We start from the raw sequence: 26,182 nt of genomic DNA, 5'->3' as shown, positions 1-26,182 counted from the left end.
AGGATCAAGTTTCAATACCCTTTCCCGAGGCACCCTGCTTCTTTCAAATACTCTGACAAAGGCAACTTAAGAGAGAAAGGTTTGGTTCACAATTTCAGTTTACGCCCATGTGGCAGGGAGGTCAACACAGCAGGAGTTTGAAGCAGCTGGTCACAGTCAGAAGAGGAGAATTAATACATGTCAAACCACTATGGCTCCCAATTCTAGTAATTCTTCTGGTTTTTGTTTGTTTTGCTTTGCTTTTTGTTTTGTTTTGTTTTTTAAGGATACCCTATAGAAATATGGGGGTTATGAAACAGAAGATGGATGTATGCAGAAAGAGGCAGAAGTTGGAATGTTGCTTCAGGTCTGAATCACAAGACTGGTCAGGAAACGCCAACGGATCCTTGTGTAAACGTGGGTGAAATCTGGTTCCGATCTTGCCAAGAGAGTATGGCCAGGTTACTGCACTGAACTGCAACCAGTAGCCTCTGAGACTATGAGAGAGTACGGCCTGATGTTTTGAGTCACCTAGTTCATGCCCTATCATCTTATGGTAGCCACAGGACACAGTAAACTGCTGCCATCCTTGGCTGCCAGCTCCTGGTTGTTCCCGTGACCTGTCCTATAGTGTAGGCAGTAATTGAATCTGAAGAAGGGTATGTTCCAGCTCTACCCAGGAGCAGCAAGGAGCTGTGGACTTTGGCCTGGGATAGACTGTGGACTTTGGTCTGGGATAGACTCTTGGGAACATTATTTGGATGTGGCTTGGGAAGGCAGAGAGCAAAGTGATGCACAGGACTCAAAGCCAGAGTGAGCATGGGGACCTCAGGGCAGGCAGGCACTTATCCTTGCTGAGCTTTCCAGGGTCAGATGGAAAGAAGGCCAGCTTGTGCTTCCTCCCTCCGTCTCCCCCTTCACTGTTATGAAATGCAGGTGATTAGGAGACAGTTATTCCTTTCTGAAATCCAAGGTGTGGGGGTGGGGGCTATCATCACAAAGGGCAGAATTAAGCTATGAAATTAAACCCCCTAAATATAAATAATAAATTCTCTCATTGGTGCCCAACCCCAGCCAACGTAAGGAAAACCTGAGTCCCCGCTGAGCCTTTTTATTACTTGAGGTATATGGAGTCTCTAATTTAGGGCTAAATATAAAACTAAAGCACACACAGCTGGACTTTCAAGTAGTTTCAAAGCACATTTAATACCTTTCCGCGAAACTTCCAAAATCCAAGCCGTCCCTGCTTTTGCAGCCATATAAACAGAAGTCGGGCGGACCTAACCTAACGTATGGAATTCAAAAGGATATTTAAGAGGGGTGGGGAACACACAGGCTGAGGGCCCACAGCCATCAGAATGCTGATCCACGCTCACCGGCACATGCTGTCCTATGCCGTGTGGGTTATAATAGAAACCAGTAAAGCCTGGTGGGGGGGAAGGGGGGGGCAGAGTGCCAAGGAGGGCTGCCTTTAACCGCTGTTTTGTCTGCCCCTGTGTGCTTTTCAGCATCGTTCCTACACCCCTGGGCCAGTGGAAAATGAGAAAGAGTCAGAGCTGGACTGGCAGACATGAATGGATTCTCTGTTACCCTGGGAATTCTTCTTGAAGAAGAATCCAGGGTTCTGGTTTATGATTTTGTGTTGCCAGACACGTTAATTGATTTACTAATGAGCCCCAAAGTCTCAGATTCCGGTGAGCTAAAGGCAGTTTGGGGTTAATGCTATGTTACAGTTGAGGTATTAAGTCCTGTTCAAAAGGCCCTTGTGTTGAAGGCGTGGTCCCAAAATAATACTCGGACGTGGAGCTTCAGAAAATGATTGGATCCCAGTACCGGCTCTGGCTTAATCCACTGATAGATTCATATTTTAACAACTTTATGGGGAAGCAATAGAGACTAGAAGATTTAGGCCTACTTGGATGACACAGATACTAGGGAGTGTGTCTTTGAAGGACACACCCTTGTCTCTGATCTCGTCTAAGGGCCTTCCCCTGTCTTGCTGCTTCCTTACCTCCCTGAAGTGATCAGCTAGGCTCCTCCATGCCCTGACCCTGAGACAGCAGCTAAAAGCTAGCTGACACATCCTGGGATAGTACAGGGTTCGGGTCAAACAAAACCAGGGTCCTTATCTCTTGGAATGATTATGCTATGGAGAGCTTGATGAAGAACACAGACAGCCAGATAGCTACAAAACACAGCTACAAGTTCTTCAGTATTCTTCCCACCAGGAAGTGGAACCTACGTCCCCTGCATTTAATCCCAGTGGACCAGGGATGGCAGATGGGATGGAATAAAGAAACACAAGTCTCCTCTTACAGTGAGTGGAAGTGGCTTCCTGTGATGTCCAAGGTCAGGTCGGAGAAGACCTTGCCATGACAGCTATGAGGTGTATCTCATAAGATCCAATCTCTCTAAGACATCACATTAAGGAAGCCACAGGCTGAGCCCCTCTCAGCCACTCATGCTGTCTGCTGTTCCACGTAAAACACTGGATAAGTGGGAAAGGTAAGAGTAGGCCAGTCTACGCACCAATCACTCAGTCACCTTCACCCATAGCCAACAAATTGAGAGATAAGACAAGGCAATCCCTATCAAAAAACCTGAGATGGAAAATGATGGGATTTAATAAAAACCAAAACCAAAACCAAAAAAAAAATAAAAAAATAAAAAAAATAAAAAACAGTGGTTGGTGGTTGTTGTCTTCTAGCAGCATGTGGGGTGCTTTGTAACTCCGGAACAGATAAATGACAGGGGCCAGACCCCAGGGATGTCGAGATAATATGAAACCATATACACTACATTCCCAGCATAGAGCCAGCTCTCTGGCGGATGTCAGATCACGTCCCCATTCCTGGTGACAATAGACTTTGATTGCCTTTCAGTTTCACTGCCTATTTTTATACTGTGCGACACTAAATCGTAAATTACAAGCAGCTTAGCAGCCTCTGATTCTTACTCAGCACTCTGGGTTTTATTGGGCTCTCAAAGTTAGAGAAAGGCACACATGTAAATTGGAGCCGCTCCTCTGCTCTGCTCTGGGGGCTCTGAAAGGAGGTCCTTCTGCCGAAAACTCCTAGGTTCTGAACGAGCTTTGTGGCCCCCGTGGCGGGCACACCACGGTGAACAGGGGGGCTTTCCGCTGGGAAGTTTGTAAGTGCTTTTCTGAGCAGTATTGCTTTTTCTAACCGGCGTAGATTTGTGAGCCGCAATGTGTTCCTGCATGAAGAAGTCAAGCATCCTTCCCCGCCCCCCGCACCCCCCCTGCAAGTCTCACCATGAAGTTATTTCTCAGATCCGCATCTAGAGTTGGTTGTATAACTTGGTGATTGCCAGGAAGCATTTGGGAGCCAGATCGGTCTTGGCATGAACCCTGGCTCTTTGCATTCCAGACGGAGAGGACTTGGGGGCAGATTTTTGTACTGGGGAAAAAAAAAAAAGCCTCAGTTTACACTTTTGAGAAGTGGGAATAATCATAGCGCCCTCTGATAGTGCATCTGTGAAGATTAAACTAGGCAAGTACTCGAGGCCCCACTCGAAGTCAGAGCTCACAGTAATTTTTCCGCTAACACCATCCAGATCACTGGAGGCTACTCTAGTGAAAGTTGGTGGATTTGGCACAGAAAAACACAAGATGCCCGTGAGATCTAGAAATTCAGATACACAACAAACAGCATGGTGGTATGTGCTAACCACTCTGGGAGCCCAGTGACCTGCTACTGAACGCATTTGCTATTTCTTGTGAAGCAAAAATCCCTGTTTTCCTGCATCCCCCTCTGTCAGATAGACAACAGCCATTGGGATGTACGATGAAGGCCAGTCCTTCGACGTCTGGATGCATAGCTCACCCAAGGGCTGCTGAACACAAAGCTCGAATCTCTGTTTTCTCATCTTTAATACAAACTCCCATCTTCCATCTCCCTCCTTCCAGCCTCCAGCCTCATTCTGAACCTCCCCCAGTAATGAACATTAGCTGGGAGGATGCTCTGAAAAAGACAAGCTGGGAAAAGTTTCTCTGGAGCCCCACTGCTGCAGTTATTACATAACCAGCTCCCTACAGCAGCATCGTGAGGTTCGCAGTGGAGAAGCTTCCATTTGTACTCTCTCCAAGTTCCTCCGGTGCAGCAGCCCCCTCCTTCCATGTCCCCTCCCCTTCCCTCTCTTCATGCCTGAGGTCTGGCACCACTGGAAGCCACCCCCCCTCCCCACACACACGCCACTCTCTCATTTTTTTTCCACGTAATATACTGCAGTTTATTACATAAGTGATTTATTGCATGCGTCTTAATGTATAAGGGGCAAAAGTTGTTTAAAATAAATCCAACTGAGAGGATAATCTCTGTGGGCAAAATGTACTTGGACTTAATTTCTCTACTGGGTATTATACACTATATAATTGCCTTAAACAGAAGCTGCACACACAAATTTAGCTTGGCACCGATATCTGGCTACACAGAACACTCAAGTTACACGCTGGGTTTTTCTACAAATCCTTTGCTCCCCCGGAAGAAACTCAACAGCATCCCTTAAAGAAATATTCAGCCTGACTCTCCTGCTGAGATTGGGGGGTAGGAGAGCAGCCCATTGTAGCCTGGATGGAGCGGGTGGGAGGCCTTTGTCTTGGGAGAGAGGGCAAGGCTGCCAGCTTGTCTCCGGGTAAATCTGGTTCCTGGGATTCTCTTGCTCCCTCGCTGGCCCTGGACATGGGATATGCACTTAATTAAAGTTGATGGTGGCTTGCCCTTCTTTCTCCTACAGATTAATTAATTAATGTATTCATTGACTCCTTCATGCATTTATTCATTCTACAAATACTCTCTGAGCTGCTCTTGAGCCCTTGGGTGGTGGTGGGTCCTGGGAATAGGAGAGTGAGCCACACACTGTCCCTGCCCACACCTAAGGCAGTAATTAAGCTATCCTACCATACACTGTAAGTGTGACAGGACAGGACAGGCAATGCCAAGAAGAATGGGTACGTGGTACTCTGATGGCCTGTAGAAGACAGAGAAGAGTTTTAAGGGAATGGCTTTTCAGGGGTGTTAGCCATTGCTGCTATAAGGAATACATCCAAATATAGGCACTCAAAGAAACTCTACTCTTGATAATCATAGACATCAGAAGTCCAATGTATCTTTAAATCCACTTGTCTGGGAATCTGGCTCCTCCTAGAAGGCATGGGGGAGAATCTGGTTCATGGCCTCTTTTGGCTTCTAGAAGTTACTGGGTTTTCTCAGCATATGCCCCTTCCTCCATCTGCGGAGCTGATACAGTCCAGTCTAATCCTTTGCCTGTGCAAATCCCTGTGATTCATCTGCATGTCCGATCCCCACTGTAGGAAAGGAGTGATACTACTGAGCCAACCAGGCCACGGAGAATCATCTCCCATGCTGAAGGTCAACTGATGAACGACCTTCAGTTCCCTGTTTGCTATCTTAAGATACTCAGAGGATCTGGGCATTATGATGTGGGCATTGTTGGTAGCCCTTATTCTGCCTACCACAGAGAGGACATAAAGAATAAGAAGGAAGATGGGGACTATCACAGGCAAAAGTGGGGCGTGGCTTCGATGAGGAGTTGCTGAGATACACCTAGGAACCGGGCAAACGGGGTTGAAGAAGTGAGGAAGAAGCAAACCCTGGAGAATCAGGTCCCATGTGAAAGCTCTGCTCCATGCCCCAAAAGCCTGTAAAAATGAAACATTTAAATATTCTAGTTGAGGACTAAGTCTCTCAGCTTTCCTAAGTCTGTCACATTACAGATGTTCTTGCTTCATTACTCTCTAAAGAAAGGGAAAGTGCTACCAGTTAAAATATGAACCTTGAGGTCTGGTAGGAGGACACCTGTAATCTCAGGACTCAGGAGGCAGAGGCAAGAGGATGGAGAGTTAGAGGCTAGCCTGGGCTATATAATGAAACAAACTAATGGCCAACCCACTGCTTTTCTCATTGCTGTGAGCAAATGCCTAACAAGAAGCAACTTGAGGAGAAAGGGTTTATTCTCACTCACAGCTCAAGGGTGCTGCCCATCATGGCAGAGAAGCATGTTAGGCCAAGTGTGGAGTGGTTGGTCACATTGCATCAATAGTCAGGAAGCAGAGAGAGATGAATCCTTGTACTTGGCTCAATTTCTTGGTTTGGGGCAGCCTGGGGCCCCAGCTCACACGCTATCCATATTTAAGGGCTGACTCTCCAAACTTCAGTTAACCCAGTTCGGATACTCCTTCATGGGCATGCTCAGAAGTTTGTCTACTAGGCGACTCTATATCCTGACAAGTTGACACTCTGTTAACCACATAGCTGGGGGTGTAGTTCAGTGGTAGGATGCTTGCCCAGCACAGACAAGGCTCTGGGATTTATTCCCTGGAGAGAAAGAAAAAAAGACAAGATTCTTTTGTATCACTTAGAATTTGTGTAATTATACTTATTTCAAGATCTCTTTCAGACTGAGAACTTAGGTTTTGCTATAGATAGTCTTATGTATGCAATAAAAATGTAAGTGAAAATAGTGTAGAAAAAGTTATTATGGCATTCCTAAAATGTCTCTGCCTTCAAAGTCCTCTATCCTCAGAATAACTATAACTCTGAATCATCAAAGCTCAAGTGTCTGTCAGCATGGCTGGGTTTTGTTTTTTTTTTTTTCCCACTATTGGGAGTCATGGGGGTGTGGTCTTTCTTAAAAGAAGAATTTTGCAATTATGTGAGGCAAGCTAGTCTTGATTATCGCTTCCAGAATTGATGATTCTAGTCCATGGAACTGTCCAGAATACAAGATCTAAGTTGCCAGATCTACCTGCGCCTGCCATTCAGTGACCACTTAGCTCCTAGAAGACTGAAGTCTCTGCCATGATCTTCGAGACTTTCTTGGAAGCTGCTAACACTTATCGTACAAGATTCCTCCTGGGCTCTTTGCACGTTTTCATAATGCACAGACAAGGACAAAGCTTGTATGCTCGCATTTCAGAGATGTCAACAGGGGAGGATTTCAAAGATGCATCTGAAGGTTTAAGTTCGGACAGCTGTGTTCCAATAGTCATTCCACCCAGGCAAGACTCATTCACACTTTGGAAGATGCAAATAACAACTTATTTCCTTATTCCTTCTTCTGAGGATTGTGGTGGCTACATTCATCAGAGTCAGCTAATTCTTGCCAAAATTCTAGGTGGAGGTATTATTATTGGAGGTATTATCAGGTTGCCAGGTTGGAGAACCCATATGTGAACTAAGAATGAGTACTGATATGTTCAAGCATTCCTTTGTCTGTCTGTCTGCCTGTCTTAATTCCTTATTGGAGAAGTCATTAAAACTCTTAGGGTCCAAAGTTCCTTCCACAAACATGTGTGACACCAGCTGTGTAGACACAATGCTCTGCTCTGGGCCCCAGGACAGAAATGTAAAAAAATAAACATGCAAATAAACCACAACAACAACAGAAAAAAGAAAAACAGTTTCAATGAAGACACCGAGTCTAAAGGAGGAGGCAGAGGCTAGCCCATAGGACCAAAGAGTGTAAACATACACTCCAAGCATGAGGAAGAAAAACCCCTGTTTTATTCCCGTTTGTGCAATTTTTCTTCAAGAATTTTGGAGGCTCTACATTGGCTTGTGAAACATTCAGACATTACCAGGAAGGAAGCGTGAAATCTGCATAGAAAATCTATTCCGGTCCCCAGCCCATTTTTGGTTGGCTTTTATAGTTGCTGTCCTCCCTCAAGTCTGCCTGAGTATCATCTTCCAAGGGAAAGCAGAAAGGGAAGGGGGATAAATACACATCCAGCATACATTTGGCTTCTTGGAGTGATTAATAATGCACAGTTTATTAATAAGCACCTCTGTACACAAACACAATTCTTTAGGTTAAAGTTAAGAAGGACAAAAATATGTGAAAGAGTTCAAAAATGAGAAAAAAAATCATAGGGTGTGCACGGTGGGGGCGAACTTGCCTACCATCCATGAGATCTTGGACCCATCCCCAGCATCAGCCTAAATAAAAATAAAATAAAAATAAAACTGTAGAGTTGAAATCTCAGGGTAGCTGGGCACATCCACCAGGGCAGTAGGTTACAGACAGGCACCAAGGTAGACACAGGCAGGGACCTCCATCTCCCCGGCTACACCCTCAGAGCAAGGACTAGCACCTGCATTAGAACCTGCGATTAGAAAGATTCTCTTGTATCTCCATATACCATATCTCCAGGTATATGGAGATACAAGAGAATCTGATTTAAAACAAACGAACAAAAAATCTGTAGGCTGTCACCAGGAAGAGGATAAAAATCCATTCTGTAGTTCTCTCTGATTATCTACATACACGCAGCAGGTACATAGTGATGGGGCTGATACTGGGGTGGGTTTCTAAGAGATAATTTTATCTATGAAAGTTCTCCCTGGAAATGTTCATTTTTAGGATCGTTTAAAATTTTTATTTCAGTTGGTTTTAGCGGCCTGCTGCAGAGCTATCCTCCTCCACCTCCTCCTCCTCCATCTCCTCCCTCCACCTCCTCCTGATAGCAGGAGCCCCACACCACACGCTCACAAGCCACTTGAACATATGTCTACATGGAAGAGCATTAGATTGTAAAAGCAGATGGTGGAATGCTTCGGAATCTGACAGCCTGCTCTGACGGCACTATCAGCAGACGGGGTTTGCCAGCGACGCGCATTTCAGCGAGGGGCTGCCAGGGAGAACAGATCTTTGCTTCACCCTCCAAGGTGCAGAGAGGAGCATGTGTTTGGAAACAAGCAAAATGTGCAGTCTCTCTCTCTCTCTCTTTTCAACAGCAAATGAGGATGCGGCTCGGCAGCGTTTATGGCACATGTGTTGTGGAATGGCGAAATAGTTTGCGAGCCACCGTTCTATAAATGGTACCGACTTGGGGTGTTTTCCATCAGAGGCAGGTGGGAAGGGGGGGAGGCAGTCGGGAGAACTGCAGAGTAGCCTGTTTCTGTGGGCTGTGGCTCTTTCTTTTACTGTACCCTGTTTGTGTTTCCCAAGATGGTTCCATATATTTGAGGGTCCCCATCTCATTCTGTCCCTTGTTCTGTGCATTGAGAGAGAAGATGCAGCGATTCAGGCGGCTTGCCCACAGGTCTGGCTCCAGGATAAACACTTCACCAACACACCTGCCCATTGCAAGTCATGGGAACACTTTTGCACACGGTGACATTGGGGTCAAGTGTAAAGAAAAATTGAGTCAAACTAGGTGAGCCTGGGTGGGGACAGAACTGTCCCCCATAGTTGATGCTTTAATGCCCCACTGGCTGCTTTATGAAAAGTTAGAAACAACATCCACAAAGCAAAATCCACCTCTCTCAGAGCATACAGCTGCAAGGGAACCTGGCTCAGTGCTGCTATTTTCAAGGTTACTTCGTCTTCCATATTCTAAATGGAGAGACTATGCAAGGAAGTTGCATCTCGGCTTAAAGAGGAAAAAAAAAAAAAAAAGCAAAAACTATGTCTGAGCTGACTTCCATAGAAAGATTTGCATTTTGCCAAAATAACTTTTCGAGATCTGGCTTTTGAGTCACCTCCTTCCTCCGGAGAAGTGAAAAATACCATCCCTTTTTGAGCCAAGGTTTAACTCCATGCTGGTCTCCATCTCTCCCTTCCAGTCACAGAAATATCCTTAATAAATTACCAGAGTTGTCATGAGCATGCAGATGCGAAAATCGTTCTGAAATGGTTCCATTTGAGGTCATACCATCTCCGAAAATCGACGGCTGGCATTTTCTAATTCCTTCAGAGGCCACCACTGGGTGGGTCTCCTTTACACTTGCAATGGTGCACCCCTTTCAATTTGCATTTAAAAGACAGTAAATTGCAGGGTCCATAAACATTTTTATAGTGATTTATTGAAGACTAGAATGTCACCAGTGTTCTTCACACTTAACCAGGCCTGAGAATCAAAAGGCTGGCTCTGTATGCCATCTCGCTGTCCCCGTCAGCCCTGTGAGGACAAGCCAGTCTGCCAGCATCTTCCTTTCTCTCTTTTCCTCTTCTCCCTTTCTTTTCTCCCTTCTCTTCCCCTACCCCCACCTCCTTTTTTTTGGTGCTATGTCACTGGAAACACACTTTTATCCACTAAGTCCCAACTTTCAGCTCTAGTCTTTTCAAAAGAACTTGATTTTTACTAAACAGTACAGCGGACACACCATTCTTTGTCATAGCTGAGAGAGAGAAAGAGAGAGAGAGAGAGAGAGAGAGAGAGAGAGAGAGAGAGAGAGAATACAAATTGAAAATCTTTCTTTTACTCTTCCCAGTAGGTTACAGACAGGCACCTAGGTAGACACAGGCAGGGACCTCCATTTCTCCGGCTACACCCTCAGAGCAAGGACTAGCACCTGCATTAGAACCTGAGATTTGGAAACAATGTCTAGAGAAGTGGATCTGGGGTCGGAGAGCATTTGTGCTACTTCCTGGCCAGCTAAGTCACAAAAGGAGGTTTGGAGCCAAGGCACACTGTTTATCTAAGGGCACAGCGGAGGCCTTGGCATCCTTCACCCGTTATATGGGGCGGGGGGGGGGGGGGGGGGCGGGGGGGCGGGGGGGGCGGGGAGGGGCGCGGGCGAGAACCTTTCTGTGCGGATTGTGTAGAAAGAAAAGGAGAGGGGGGCCGAGGAGAAGAAAAGCACCTCTGCACCTCATCTGCCCTTCCAGTGTCCAGAAGGGAGGATTTCTTTCCATCTTTTTCACATTATAATAATGGCTTTTTGGCTTCTGAAAGGAGTCCCAGTATAAGCGCAAATGTTGCATGACCACGAAGAAAACCCCAGTCTTTGTCGCACCAGTGAAAGTCCTTCTCTGCCTGCGTCTCCCTGCCATTAACTGAGATGAAATGAGTTTTTCCCCCTTTTGATTCCGCCCCCCACTGCCTATTACAGTGTGACGTGATTGGGCTTCCCGGCCCATTATTTCATGGAGGGTTCTTTTATTCTGGTTTGGGAGTTCGCGCCTGCAAGGTTATCTGCACACAAAGCAGAGCCGCACTCTGTGCATTCTTTTTTTTTTTTTTTTCCCCTTCTGAAATCTGATCTCAGTGATACGAGCAGGAGCATTGGCATTGAATTCGTCAGATAAGTACCTGGGTGCTGGAGTCGTCATTTTTGTGAGTTCAGTCAGGGCTCCCTGTTAAAATATGTCAACTGATAAAAATGTAAGCTTTTTTTTTTTTTAAAATAACCTTTATATCAAAAGTGTTGTTCTGTCTTAAACACACAGAGACACACAGACACACATGTACACACACATACACACACTATGCACTTCCTCCTTGGGCCTCCCCATATTTGTTTGCCTGTTTCCTGTTGGGTATTTTCTAACAGTTTTTTTGAATGGGGTTGCCACTCCGAACCAGATAGCACAATTTGTCTGAAAGGATGCTAAAGTTCCCTCTCCTGTTTTACTGTACACTGTTAGGAAATATATCCTGATCGCTATAAGCAAATAAATCAAATCCAAAATGGGGCTCTGTTTTGAGCAGAATCAAAGAATTTTAGGACAAATGTCCAGAGGGTACCGTAGTAGCTTCCCCATGTTCCCAGGGCCAGGGCCTAGCTGCCAGCTTGCTCAGAGAACAATGCTTCACTGTCCCTCATGTGAGAAGCAATCAAATGCAACTTCAGTAATGTCTGTGTCCGTCAGCCATGAGAGGAACACAAGAGGCCAGATTGGGCCCATGATGGACTTTGGGCTGTTCGCGGGTTCTTAACTCCATCAAAGCCATCCCCACCCGGGGGGTGGGGGGAAGCCGCCTTGCACCATGCTGGCGAGTGTGTTATATAAATATTAACAGGAGGCAGATTGCTGGAGCCCCTGTGTGTTGCTTTCCCCACTGGTGGCAGTCACACAAAGCCGCTGGTGACAAAACTAAGAGGCGCGGGGCGCGCTCAAGGCATGGGGGCTCGCTCAGGAGCCGAGTGCCAAGGCGAACAGGGAGCAAGGTCCTGCCCCCATCCCTGTTCGAAGGCCCGTACACCCAGGCCTGCAGCTGATAACACTGTAATAGTCCTCCTTTGAGAAGCGCCGTTCCCGCCTGCTGATTAGTCATTTATCACACCTGGCAGCATGGCCGAACTGTAATTACTCTTCTCTTATCCTAACGGCACTGTCATGTCCGAGAGGAGAGGTGCGGCAGAGTCCCCAGTTAATGACACATTACCCTCTTGACAAGCACTTAAAGGTTTTATTGTAAATATTCAAGATATAAAACATCCGAGATTCCCTTTTTAATTATAAAAAAGCAATTTCATGGTCTCCCTTCCCCAACCTGCTCCTCCCCCCCCAACAACCCCATGCCTCCCCAAATAGTAAAGTTTCCTCTCCCTTATCCTCTGCTTACTGCAAACAAACTGATGTCCCTTTGTCACGTAAACTCATTGCTACAAGTTAACTCGGTATCTCTACGCAATTATCAGACATATTGCCTATGAAATTGGTAATTTAAACACACATCACATTTCCACAAAAGTTAAATTTCCGCCCCGAAAGAAGGGTAAAATGTGCATTTATATGAAAAATTATATATGAAAAAAAAAGCCAAAAACGGAGCATAAATAGTCTGGTTTTCCTCATTGGAACGTGAAGGGGTGGGGGAGTCATGACATCGTTTTTTATTTTATTTTATTTTTTTAAAGATGAGCCTCTAACGGAAGTAAAAATTATATGCATATATTTTTTTAAACTAAAAAATTGGAAATTTGTGGGTCGTTAAACCCTGATTGCCTACTTATAAGGTTTAGGGAGAAAGCCAATGTAGCATCCAGCCATGCCCAGGGCTATTTCTGTAGCTCAAGGAGGGTGCGGCAGGCACTTCCCTCAGGGAGCGAGGGCCCTGGCAGGCTGCTCCATCTTACCATCTTCCTGCTAGTATTTACGAGGCCATCTTTCTGCTGAGCCAACCCTCAGTTAGCTTTCAGGCTACCTTGGACCAACTTCCATCTAGGGATTAGGGCAGAAGGATGGGAGGGGGTGGGAAGCAAGTGATAATTAAATCTTTCTCCTGACGGAGGAAAATTAAAAGCACCCATTCACACAGACACACAGATACACACACACACACACACACACACACACACACACACACAGGTCCCAGTTGTACATTGCATTAGGCTGTGAGTGTGGACCAGGATGCAGGGATGGAGGTGCACGTGTGCTGGGTTCTATGTGTTCAAAACTGTGGTGCTGGTGCTTTGACTGGTGAATTGTATGGACAACAGCAAAAAGCTACTAGAGCATGCAGTTCTTCAGTTTAAATCTAGGAAGCTGTGGTGAAGCAAGAGAGCATGGAGTTCTCTGTCTCTCTGTCTCTCTGTCTCCATTCCCTCCCTGGTCCCCCTCTGTCTCCTAAATCATTAGGGTCAGTCCCTCTGCTCCGGCCGCCTACTTGTATACTCCTTGCTTCCTGCACTCTTCATCTGATGGTCTTCCAGATGGATTAAGGTTCAAGAGCATCTCCCTCCCTGATAGAGGAAAGTCTTGGTCAAAGGTTGATGGGCTGTTGGACCACAGCCTTGGTCTAGGAATCAGAACTTCTAGCAGCATCGGGAAATGCAGAATACCAAGCTTCATAAAAAGGAAAATAGCAGTCAGCACAAGGGTGAACTGTGGTGTTAGCCCGCCCTGAACAGTAGCTTGTGTAAGAGGGAGGGTGGGGGTGGGAAAGTCATCCTTCACTTTTAGGAAGGAGGTCTTTTGAGAGGTAGGAAAACGGACAGGAACACCACAGGAAGATGCTAAAGGTGCCAGCAAGATGAAAAAAAAAAAAAAACAATAAAATAAAATAAAAATAAACACCTGGGCCCTGAAACTGGAAACCATGGGGGCTGTGGTGGGCTGCTGTCACCTCAAAGAACACTGCTACAAGAGACAAGAGGACCAGCATCTTCCAAGGTCAAGGCCAGCATCCACACGGTCTTGGCTCACTAGGGAGGTCTCAAGGAAAGATGGTCCTTCTTACTGCAGCATCGTCTGGAGCTCTAGAGCATTCCGGGTATGAATTCATGCTTGCATTCAAGAGGAAAGCTCTGGGGAAAATCAGTAGGAAAAGAAAAACTCTTCAAGGTAAGTATGATGTTAATATTATCAACCTAGGTCTCCAATCACCTAGAGGCAGTGGGTAACACCATTCCATGGACTGGGAGTCCTTGCTCAAAACTAAAAGGAGAAAGCCAGCTAAGAACCAGCCTTGGTCACTCTGTTTTCTGATTATGTCTCTGCCGCTGGCTTCCTCACTTTACATGGACTGTACCTCTAACCTGTGAGACACAAGAAACTGTCCCTCCCTTAAGATGATCTTGTCAGGTATTGTATCACTACAATGAGACAAGGGATGGGTTATACTACACACACACACACACACACACACACACACAGAGAGAGAGAGAGAGAGAGACAGAGAGAGACAGAGAGAGACAGAGAGAGAGACAGAGACAGAGAGAGACAGAGAGACAGAGAGAGAGATGCACACACATGAACCTGAAGGGTGTCATGAGAAGAGGGCAGACAGATATGGCCACATGACCATTACAGCGGAGGTCTGCAGAATGCTTACTACGATCAAGCCATGTGTCCAGCCCTTTGGAGGGGCCCAATATCTTCATCTCCATCATGCTGGACTTATCACCAATCAGGGGTGTTGACCATCGCCCCCCCACACACGGTTTACATTTTACAAAGAAGGGAGCCTGGGGCTCTGAGATACAGAACAGGACAGGAGCCTCGATTTGATACAGACCCGATCATCCATAGCTATTGCCTTTTATCGCCAAGAGTGTGAGGATGGGAAACCAACCCAAGACGTGGTTAGACCGTGGCTAGGATTCTTCTAACTTTCTCTCTGACTTTGACTTCAGCCATCACCACGGCCTCACACTTCTCAGCTTCCCCTCGCATCCCCATCACAACATCTCTTTGCGAACCCAGTGAAGGGCTGCCATGTTTCAGTTTTTCCCCAGCCTCCCCTCCCCCCTTTTCAAAGTCACTTTGTAAATCTGATGAAATAACCAAGATGTAAATATGCTGTCCTTCCCAGGCTTCCAGTCTAGAGACCAGCGCCCCCTGGAGATTTTATTCCGGTTTCCGGTCTGGAGACAATCTCCCTCTGGAGATTTTATTCCTTTTACTCAGAGTGACACCTCTTTTTCTTAAGGGAAAATCACTCGCATTCTGCTCACCGTGCCTGCTTTCTTGTTTGTTTGTTTAATAGATGCCAAGTGAACATGAGGAGAAAGGTCCAGAAAGACTTCAGCAGAGGCACATCCAGACAGTGTAGCAGTCCTGGTGATATGCTCCTTCTCCCCGCCCCGACCCTCCATTGCTTCTTCCCTTTCTCTTCCCTCTCCACCTCTCTCTCCCCTACCCCTTCTCTCTTTCTTCTTTGTATGTTTTCCTTTAATTTCATTTTGCACCGTTCTGGCCCGCTCACTAAACTGTCTTTCAACTTGGGTGGTGACAGAATTCCCCTGGGGCTTTGGGGGCTCCCTGGTATTAACAAAGAGCTGTTGTCAGTGTGATGTGCAGCTTTGTGCTGATAAAATGCAACCCACCGAGTCTGCAATAACACAGCTGTGGGCCTTTAGTGTCTCAGGATTCTAGAAATCCACCGAAGCTAAACCTTGACTGTGTGCCCAGAACTGGGTCGTCCAGAGACACATGGAGGGGTGCCACGAGACCCATGGCTGAGAATCAAAGTGCAGTGAGGCATCATGGGAAGAAGAGACAGGAGGATGGAGCCGCTTGGTCTGAGCTACCTACCCCTCTCAACATCTCAGTGTCTCTCTGCACACCTGCTAATTTACACTCCCAGAAGGGATTCTGGGAAACTTCCTGATTAGAAGTGGTTTCTATCTTTTCCTTGTATTGAGTCCCAAATAAATGTCCAAACCCCAACTCTGTAAGACTTCTGTCAGTAAACATGAAGGGAGAGTCCATCCAGTACCTATAGAAGCTCAAGCATACTGATAATTCTGCTAACTCCACGGGTTGGGTGGGTACGGGCATCACTGAACTGTAATCACTTCCTGTTTCTATCTTTCTGTGAAGATTCATGACTTCTTAACACCAGGGAGTCCTGGGGGGCTTTATTTCTGATTCAAAATAAAATCCTTTTGCCACAGCTGGAAAGAAACAGGTGCACCTGTCTTGCCTGAGCCCTTTGAGACAATGTTAAATTGATAGCCTTGTATCAACACTGTTTCTTCGATGGGTAACAAGGTGCAGCTGAGGGATGACAGGAGGAGGTCACAGACTGTTAGAGAGTCCTCTCCCTTTGTGAAGAAACGAACTCAATCCCTATGCTACAGTCTACCCATCTACCCTTCATTCTTGGGTTTATGCTTTATGCCTGAGAAAGTTGACCAATTGGACAGGGGTGGTAGTGAGTGGTGTTATTTGTCCTGGGATTGCCCTGATGTGTGTGTGTGTGTGTGTGTGTGTGTGTGTGTGTGTGTGTGTGTGTGTGTGTGTGTGAGAGAGAGAGAGAGAGAGAGAGAGAGAGAGAGAGAGGCATGAACTGAACCTCTCAACCAAAAGTTGTAGCCCCTTGGTGGCCTTCTGTGGCTAAAAGCCCTCAACCTCCTACAGAACCAGATACAGATGCTTCTTGCTCAAGTTCAGGCCTGTGATCCCTTCCTGGGAAATTCACTTTCTTTTATGGTTTCTCTATACCCTAACTTGACCCTCACAAACATTCTCTTCATTACTACACTGTCCTCAAATCCCCTACAGTCTCTGGCCTGCTGGATCCACCAGAGGGGAATGAGGGAAGGCAAGATGTAGCTTCTGGTCTCACAGTCACCTTGCTCCAAGCCTCAGCCCCCCATGGTGCTGCACTCACTGCCCAAACAAGGGAAAATCCAGCTGGAAATTTTGGGAAAGCACAGTATAAGGAGCTGGGTGATCCCAGCAGAGTCTGGGTCAGGTGACATACAGCCTCTCACACACACATAATGAATTCGCTGTACTTTGCCTCTGATAGAACAAAATCGTCCTGCACAGAACTAAAGACTTACTCGGCATCAAAACAAAACAAAAGATAAAAAAAGAAAAGAAGAAAACAAAATCAAATCATGAAACATGAGAGACAACACAAAGTCCTTGAAGAAGTCTTTCCCCAATTGTCCCCAGGTCCCAGGTTTATTAGGACAGTCTAAACTTTTCAGTAAAACAAAAGATTTTTTAAAAATGAGGCACCCTTCCTTGATTTTATAACCCATTTATCTCATTCCTTTCAAGGTTTGCTTGGGAAAGCAGATCAAGTAAGCAGCAAGGGTTTCAGAATAACCATACTGGAAAACCACAACTTTGTTTTAAAAGGTATGTGCGTGTGTGTGAGTGCGTGTGGGTCTGTGTGCGCCGTGCGTGCACATGTGTGTGTATACGTACGTGCATGTGTGTATGTATATGTGTGTGCATGTGTATGTGTGTGCATGCGAGTGTGTGAGTGCGTGCGTGTGTGTGTGTGTGTGTGTGTGTGTATGTGTGTGTACATGAATGCTTGTGTGTGCCTCTGTGTTTTAGGTCCTGGGTGTCTTCCTCAACTAATTTCCAAAATAGCTTGTGAGACAAAGTCTCTTGCTGAACCTAGAGCTCACTGATCAGGTAGACCGGCTGGCGAGCGAGTCCAGGGAATACCCCTGCCTCTGCCTGACCAGCAGCACTGGGCTTCCAGCTGCCTGCCCCTGAGCCTGGATTTTTACATGGGTTCTGGAGCTCTGAACTCAGGTCCTCATGCCTGCTCAGCAAACACTTTACCAAGTGAGCCATCTCTCCAATGTCTTAAAAAGTATCTTTGGGGCTGGAGAGGGGGTTCAGTGTGTAAGAGCATTTGCTGTGCGTGTGTGTGTGTGTGTGTGTGTGTGTGTGTGTGTGTGTGTGAGAGAGAGAGAGAGAGAGAGAGAGAGAGAGAGAGAGAATGTGACTTTGTAACGGATGTCAAAAAGCTAGGTATGGCCACATAATAACCGATGTCAAAAAGCTAGGTATGGCCACATAAGCCTGTAATATCAGGGTTGGGAGGTAAAGATGGGAGGATCAAAGGGGGCTTGCTAAATCACCAGATTCTATGAAACTCAATCTCAAATGCAGAGGTGAAAAGCAGCCATGGAAAACACCCAACACTGACCTCTGACCTCCACATGCACACATGTATACATGCACCCATCCACACAGGAACACAGAAGCACACATAACAGAGGAGTACTTGAAATGTTCTTGTAATAACAGAAAGGGACGGTGTGTAACATTCAGCTTGCACCCCAACCATATTAGTGACTGGAGTCTCGTCTTGTCCGTGCCTGAAAAGGCGTGACTGATGGCTTACTCATGTTGGCAGTGGTACTCAACTCCACAGTGACACTAAGTTCCTTGGTGCATGTGACATTTTACTTCTTATTCTCCCTGCCTGCGAGTCACTTACACAAAACCATAGCAAGAAACACCGCCCCGCCCAAGATGGTAAAGTAAGCAGAGCCCCAACATATTCAGGGAATCATGTGCCCAGAGCCTGAAAAAAAGCAACCAGCTCATGTCTGAACTAATTGTTCTTGTCGTACGTAGATAATATATTAGAAATATGCCTTTCTAGGCTGGGAAGTTAGGTAGGTGTCCTCTAGGTGACTTTCAAAACGTCAGGTCTCCAAGCCCCTCTACCTGTGGCTCCTTGTGAAACCGACGAACTAGTTTCAATAAGTTTCTCATTCATCTCATGTTGAAAACTGCCGGTGTCTTGTATATGTAAAAATACCAACATTTGACTCATCTCACGTAGGGAAATGCTGACAGAGCCAGGTGGAGGAGGGAGGTAGTGCTCCTGCCCCTGAGCCATCCCTAGACGATCTTGACATCCCCCCGCCCCCACCCCATGTTCCCATGTGATGTAGAACAAGCCTGCAGCACAGATCCCTTGTGACCCTGGGATGTCTTGCAAATCCACTCAGCAAGGAGAATTGGAGGTCAGCTTGATGCATCGTGGGCTCTGAGCCATGACCCTTTGACACAACATCACATTCCTGGTTCAGTCAAGGTCTTTGTCTCCTCTAAGAGATCCTGGCTGATTGAACAGGGGGGACGCAGTCAGTTGGAACACTGGCACTGGCTGTAACTTCTGCACTCCAGCTGGAGAGAGTAGTCAGCATTCTGAGGGGGAGGGTCCTGAGAAATCAGACGATCGTCTTCTGATTTCAGTCTCCCCCTGACAGGGGGAGACCTGGACCAGCCCTGATGTCAAGTGATTAGTGGCTCAGGGGCCCCTGACACGGCTATTAGCCCTGTGGTTGTTGACAAGCCACATGTGAGACAATGTTACATGGAGCCCTGTGTGCCCGTGACACAGACTTACAGGCTCAACTGTTTCCTCTTCTCCTGACATAATGGGTTGTGACAGAGTGACAGAACAGAGTGTTTGCATTTGTGCCCGTAAAACCCTTGAGGAAATGGAGATCTCACCAGAATCTAGTCCTGGGAGAGATCTTTTGCAGATGTCAAGCAGCCTCTGCTGCTGCTGAAAGGGTCACAAAGTCTGAACGCTGGACCCCAGGGCATGGCTCCTGAGACATGGCGATGGGGTGAGGTGGGAGGGCAGAGACTTGGTGACCCCTGACCCTTAGCTGGGGTTGCTCTTGTACACTCAAATGTCAGCCCGTGTTGGTCTTACCATGTCAAACAAATTTCAGTATTGGAACCCTAATGGGCCAACAGTAAAAAGTAGAAGTTCTCCTCTCCCCCAGTCCCCGTAGCCCTCTATTCCTTATCTTTCTTCTTCCTATTCCATTCACTGCACACACCCACAACTCCAAATGCCCCAGATTGATCCTCAGGCATGACTGCAGAAATCACTCAAGCTGGTCCAGCAACATCTGACCACATCCGAGTTAAGGATGAGATGGAAGCAAGACTGAGAATTTGCACATCCTCTTTGTTTCAAGGCCCCCTAAGGGTTAGTTGTGCAATGTCAAGTAAACCAGTAGAGATAAGATGAGCATAGTGGCATCTGCATGGGTACCCGGAGCTCAGAAGGCAAATGACAGAAAGATGAACACAAACTCAAAGATGACCTGGTCTGCCTTGAGAGTTCCAGGCCAACCAGAGCTACATAGTGAGATCTTGTCTCAAAACAAAGCAACAAGACAAGCCAATACCAGGTGAGACAGAAACGCTAACTTGACTGAGCAGAAATAGGCGATGTCACTCTGATTCTCTGCCTAGGATTGTCACACAGGACAGATGCTAGCAAATAATTCTCAGAGTTCCCTTTCTGCTGTCTGTTTTTATAAAGTTGATCAATATACACCACATCCGTTCATTGGCATATTGTCTGTAATGGCTTTTGTGAGACTATAGCAATGTTGAATAATTGCAATGGAGATGATGTAATAAAAATATGAGGACGTTAGCTAGCTGGATCTTTACTTTCTTAAATGGCCACAGACTCCTGGTGCAGAGGGTACTTGGTGTGAGTTGAAGTGGTGTTCAGAGAGACTTTCAATTGCTGTTTCAAGTCCCAGTGAAGTCCAAGCCATACAGTGGGCAATCATGGATCAAGGGAAGGGGTCATGTGACCACACTGGACTTAGAAACAAAAGGGCAGCAGACCGCTCTCTTATGTCCTAGATCTAGGAATGATGATATCCCTGCAATCCCAGGATGAAGGAGGCTGGGGCTGGAGAACAGTGACTGTGGAGCCAACCTTGAAAAGATGAAACCCCAACCCCATCCGAAAACAAGAAAGAGAAGGAAGAACTGGGCAGGAGGAGAGGGGAGAGGAAGAGGAGGGAAAGGGTTCTGTGTCAACCCATAACAAGGGAAGGTAAGTCTGCATCAACATCATACCCAGGAAAAAGACACTAACGATAAGTATTTCACAAAGAAATCCAAAAGATTTCTGCCTCGGAAAGAAAACCCATAGTCCCAATTACTGCTCCTCCAATTACAAACTGTCTTCCACGCAATCTTCTCGGGCTAATTTTATTAGTTTGGGCACTGTTCACAATATCAGCCACAGAGGACTAAAAATCTGATTAAACTAATTTAGCCAACACAAGAAGGAGAAAGAGAGGCTCAGGAGACAGTATTCATTTGATGGTTACAATACATATCAGAAGAGAATATTCCGTGAGCCACTACTTACAAATGCGAACTTCTTCAGGGTTTGGATTCAAAAGTACTTGCTCTTGTGACTAAATAAACAGACATAGTTGAATGACTTGGTCTAAAATATTAGCAGTCTTGCTACACCAGAGATGGATGTTAGTCCCTGCCTCCCTCTCTGCCTTGCTTCTGTCAAGAACCCATGGAGCATACATCCACAGTGCCTAGCTAACCATGTAATTGAGAACTCCCCACACTCCTCACTGTGGGAATCTGTCAGTTAAAGTCTAAGGATACATACACGCTGCTATGAAAATGAACTTGCACAAATCTGTCTGTGGATCAGGAGGGGCTGGGATGCAAGCCGACATTTTGCTACTTAATTGGCTGAGGCCGGCTTACCAGTGCACATGTGTGTTTGGGCGCTGGTGTGCTGTATTATATGACTCTTCTTGACAGACCTATTTAGTGAGAAGGAGGTGTTTTTCCCCCCCAAGATAATTGCTCAAAATCACGCTTTCAAAGTCAGGGTGATTCAAACTTGCCTGTCTGTATTTTGCAAACACACTCGGAAGGAATGCAAATATATCTTATTTCTCATTCGATGCACATGTTTGGGTATGCTTTTTCTCTCTTTCTTCCTTTCTCCCCTTCCTTGAGCAATGAAGGAGAAGAAATTCAAATCCCCTGGAGTTCAGACCATCCCTAGTGTGATTTACATGGTCCAAATCTTTCAGAGAATGTTTTTAACCCTGATGTAAGCCCAGCAGCCTGGTTAAGAGATATTAAAACAGACCCTGCCAGTCAAACAAAACACAGGGACCCGAGATGTCCTTTCACTAGGTGACTTGTTAGACATTAGTAAGTTAAGGTTATTGAGGATGGAGTCCTCCCATGTGTCTATGTCCCTGGCAACACACTAAGTTATTAAATAGAATCATTAAGGTACCCCAACCTATCTATCTATTCCCTTTGTGTACCTGACTCCTCTCGTCCCAATCTACTGAGTCTAATTGCCTGTTGAAATCTTAACTGATCTTTTCGGCTTGATCCTTGCATGTTGGGATAACCCAACATGCAGTTGAATTCCTGAATACGACAGCTGGGATATGCTCCAAAGACAGCATTTCACACCATTCCTTCTGTCATCTGGCTCTTACATTCGACCCTGTTTTTCAGTAGCATACTGGATTTAAATTTAAAAAAAAAAAAAAAGGTCACCCTTGCCCTTTGTCCTTGATAACACTTTGGGGGGGGGAGGATCCTTAGCAGAACAAACCCTATAAGCACCCACCCAAATCCCTAACTGTTTAAACCAGCCTTTTTTTCTCTCTCTTTTCCTTTGGCAGAGTGGATGGAGAAGGTACTTTGAGGTCAGCCAACCTTCATGTTTTCCCTAAAACATGACCGATTCCCACTCCCAGTAGGGGAGGAGCCACTTCTTATATATAAAAAGGAGAGCCATTACAGATTTACAGGACACTCTGGACCATGGCAGGTGCTGCGTGGCCAGCAGCCCGCTTTTTGTCCCTGATTCCTTTGACTGTGGTCTCAAAGCCTCTGTTAGCATCTTGTTTTCGCTTTGTATTTTTAAACGTCTGTGTAGAGATCCTAAGATGGTGGATGTAGGCAGGATCAAGCACAGGCACATCCTATTTAAGAAGAGAGTTCAGAGATAAGGAAGAGGCCACTGAAGGTGGCTGACACAACCAGGCTACCACAATGGGCCACGTATACATCATCTGTCAGCAAAGTTCTGTAGAGCAGAGACCTCACAGTTAGGATCTGTCTCAATACCAAGCAAGACACAGGAAGAGGTTTAATGAGGATTCCAAGGTCTAGAAAGTACTATGATCTAGCATTAAAAAAGTAGTCCCACGGCAAAGAACTACTTAGCACGGATCAGTACATATAAAACCCAAAATACAGGGCCAATCCTAGGGCTTTATCGTATTCTGCTTTATTACCCTGAAGGAAATACAGAGTCTGGATATGGGGTGGCCTGTATAGAGTTCCCTGAGGCCAATCCTAGAGAATTAAAGGGTTGTACAATCTCTTACAAACTCTAGAGGAATTTCTAGACTATCCCAACCTGCTCCTCCATTTCAAGTGGGGAAAGTGAGTCCTGCAAAAATACCTCTTCAAACAGCTACAGTTTTCATAATTAAACCAAGTCTGTTTGTCTCATCTTTTAAAAGATGAAAATATGTAGATCTAGCCTCTTTTATCTGGGGTGCGGGGAGGTTCAAGATTTTTGTCCTGGTATGAAATGCTAATTGTGGTTCCTACAAAGGGACATACCTGGCTATGTCATCCTTGTCACTAACAGGAGCCTGAGATGGAAAAGGTTGTTTTCTTTCTTTCTTTCTTTCTTTCTTTCTTTCTTTCTTTCTTTCTTTCTCTCTTTCTTTGTTAAGTACACTATAACGACTAAATAAATAAAGTACAGGTATTTTAATTGTGGTTAGATAGCCGGTTGGTCATGCAGCACCCTTAATTGTGAAAACTGAGGTTTGTCTATGTGTTGCTAATACAAGTGGTATTTTTACAGACCTTCTTAGAGCCAAGAGAACTGAAACCATTCCAGGGGCACTGCTGGGAGTTAAACTCAGTAGAGGATGACTTTACCAGAAATAATGGACTGACAGCTGTGAAGGAGATGAGTCCCATTTAGCACATGGCCTCAGTCTTTCCAGCTAACATAGAACTAACATGACCTAGCACACAGTAAAAGTTTCAAACTGGAGCTTTGGAAGTACAAGGGACCCTGTGATCCTGTATAGATTTAGGATGAGTATCAGGGAATAAGGTGGCCACAAGTTAAATCGCCCCACAGTACCTCCTGCACTTACCAACCCTGTTTGGACAGACCCAATTCTATATTCCAGTTGGAACACTTAGTGCAACGTCCAAAAATAAGAAAGTAAATCCCAGGTCACCAGGGATCACTGTAGGTTCTTGGATATCTTCTGTTTCAGGTGTGATAGAGCCTGGTACTGTCCAATGCCTTTGAGAGTTGTTTACATGCAATCTTAGAGAAGGGTTCTGTCTACATTGTCTACAGAACCTGTTTACATTGCATATAAATAGGAATGGGGGGGGTGTCAAGAAGGTCCTATCAGTTTCCCCCTTCCAGGCTAGAAAGATTCTGTCTATAAACACTACAGGAACTTCAGCTAACTTCAACTGATTTGAGGAGGGAAGGACTCCTCTGCCCTGTCCCTAACAGTCCTGTGTAAAAGCCTGCAGAGTAGAAACCCTTGTCTAATACATGGTCTCAGAATCCAAGCAACTGAGAAGGTTCCAGCCATCTGTCCTGAACAGACATACATCCTGTCCTGTCACTAATGATGGTATGCAAGTAATGGCAGTAGTTTTTGCTTAGAAGCAAATCAATGCCCAACTAATAGGACGGGAAAAACAAAAGACTAGAAGTAAATAGACCAATGAACTCCATGCAGAGGGTGTGGCTGGGAATGTGAATAGTTTGTTTCACTTCTGTCTGTTTTCTCTTTTGTTTTTCCAATGCTCCACAATGACAGAAATTCTTTAAAAAATAATAAAAATGAAAAGAGGCTTCCCATGCTTAGAGAGGATCTGCATCTACTTTCCAGGGTGTCCTATAAGAAGAGGGACTGGAAGCTTCTCTAAGAAAGGAATGAAGCAAGGCTTTAGTGGGAGCATACTGGAGGACCAGAGCAAGGGCCAGGCTTTCTTAAGTTAATCTCTGCCCACATTCTGCCTTTTGCTTTACTTTGGAGCTGGAGCAGAAATAAGAGAGCCCTAAGAAGTTCTGAGATCATAACTAACCAGGCAAATCAATGTCAACTCTTGGAATCTGGGGTCTTTGGGAGACATTGCAAGAATGTCTACTTCTCCAAGGGAGGTCACAGAGATTTCAGAGCCTGCACCTTACAGACAAGCACCGTACCCTCACCCCCCAATACACACCCCTGCCACCACTTCCCCCAGATCTCTAGTTCTTGAATATACATTGTTGGAAGAGGGGGTTTTCAAACGAATACTAGACTCAGAGATCTGTAAAGGGAACAGAGAGAATCAACACGTGAGGGAGCAAAGGAGACAAATCAGCTTCCTAGAGCTGCATGGAGCTGTTGACTTGAGACTTAGGTGACTCTTGACTGTCCCTGGTCAGATGACATTTCTCTAGTGAGCTGACATGTTATGATGCAAAGCAATAAGGAAGACAGAAAAGGAGAGCAGCTGTCAGCCAAGCGCTTCAGTTTTGGTTGTACAGAGGTCCTGGGACAGGGTGGAAGTGACTGTACATCTGAGATGATTCACCCAGCTTGCTGCCCTTTCTTTCCATCCAAACCAAGCATGAAGAAGACCCAATAAGACTGGTCCCAAGGGGGGGGGGGGAACCGAACATTTTAAATAGTATATCTAATAGAGAGATCCAATGTAGGCAAGACCAAATATTACCTGTTAAACTCAGGTATGTTTATTATTGTTGTTGTTGTTGTCATTATTATTATTATTATTATTATTATTATTATTATTATTATTTGGTTTTGGTATCACATTAATCCAGGAGAGCGCCTCCTCTCCTCTCCTCTCCTCTCCTCTCCTCTCCTCTCCTCTCCTCTCCTCTCCTCTCCTCTCCTCTCCTCTCCTCTCCTCTCCTCTCCTCTCCTCTCTTCTTCTCTAGTACAGATGTTAAAGCTTAGAAACAGGAAGCCAGCAGTTGAAGTTCCATAAAGGAGACCCAGATGGAGCTGCAAATGGCCAAGTTGAAACTTCGTTTCTACATCATGCCTCTCCTGCTCTGCCTCGTGGGTCCCTACAGAAATTACTTGTTCAGTCCGTCCCTTCAAGTTTCACCACCGTGTGTGTGTGCCGGGTGGCTCCATTAGTCATAGACCCACACATGTCACATGCTCCGGATCTGAGATTCTGACCACACAACCCTGCGTGCGTGCTGGGAGTGGGTGAGGGCCTGGGGTACCGAGAGCAAAAGTTGCCGCTCTGGTTCTCATTTCAAAACTGCTTGAAAATGAAGATCAGAAAGAGGTAGGTGTGTTTCACAGATGCTGCTGAGATTAAAGGGCACACGGAGTTTTGCAAGGACAAAAGCCCATGTTCACTCATCCGTTCAGTCACTTGC

The 26,182-nt window shown here is 45.8% G+C and overlaps 1 protein-coding gene across 4 annotated transcripts in view; it reads right to left on the bottom strand.

Annotated features, from left to right (window-relative positions):
• Positions 1-26,182, bottom strand: part of Wwox (WW domain containing oxidoreductase) — a 902,911-nt gene that overhangs the window by 177,213 nt on the left and 699,516 nt on the right. The window contains exon 9 of one of the 4 annotated variants that reach the window (XM_076915921.1): positions 3,254-3,398. The exons of the other annotated variants lie outside the window; for them this stretch is intronic. Coding sequence (XP_076772036.1) covers positions 3,261-3,398 — 138 coding nt within the window. The 3' untranslated portion in view covers positions 3,254-3,260. The remainder of the gene's footprint in view (positions 1-3,253; positions 3,399-26,182) is intronic. 4 annotated transcript variants of the gene reach the window in all.

Source organism: Arvicanthis niloticus, chromosome 18, assembly GCF_011762505.2.
Source record: "Arvicanthis niloticus isolate mArvNil1 chromosome 18, mArvNil1.pat.X, whole genome shotgun sequence".
Classification (NCBI taxonomy): Eukaryota; Metazoa; Chordata; class Mammalia; order Rodentia; family Muridae; genus Arvicanthis; species Arvicanthis niloticus.
This window is presented reverse-complemented; position numbering and strand designations above follow the sequence as displayed.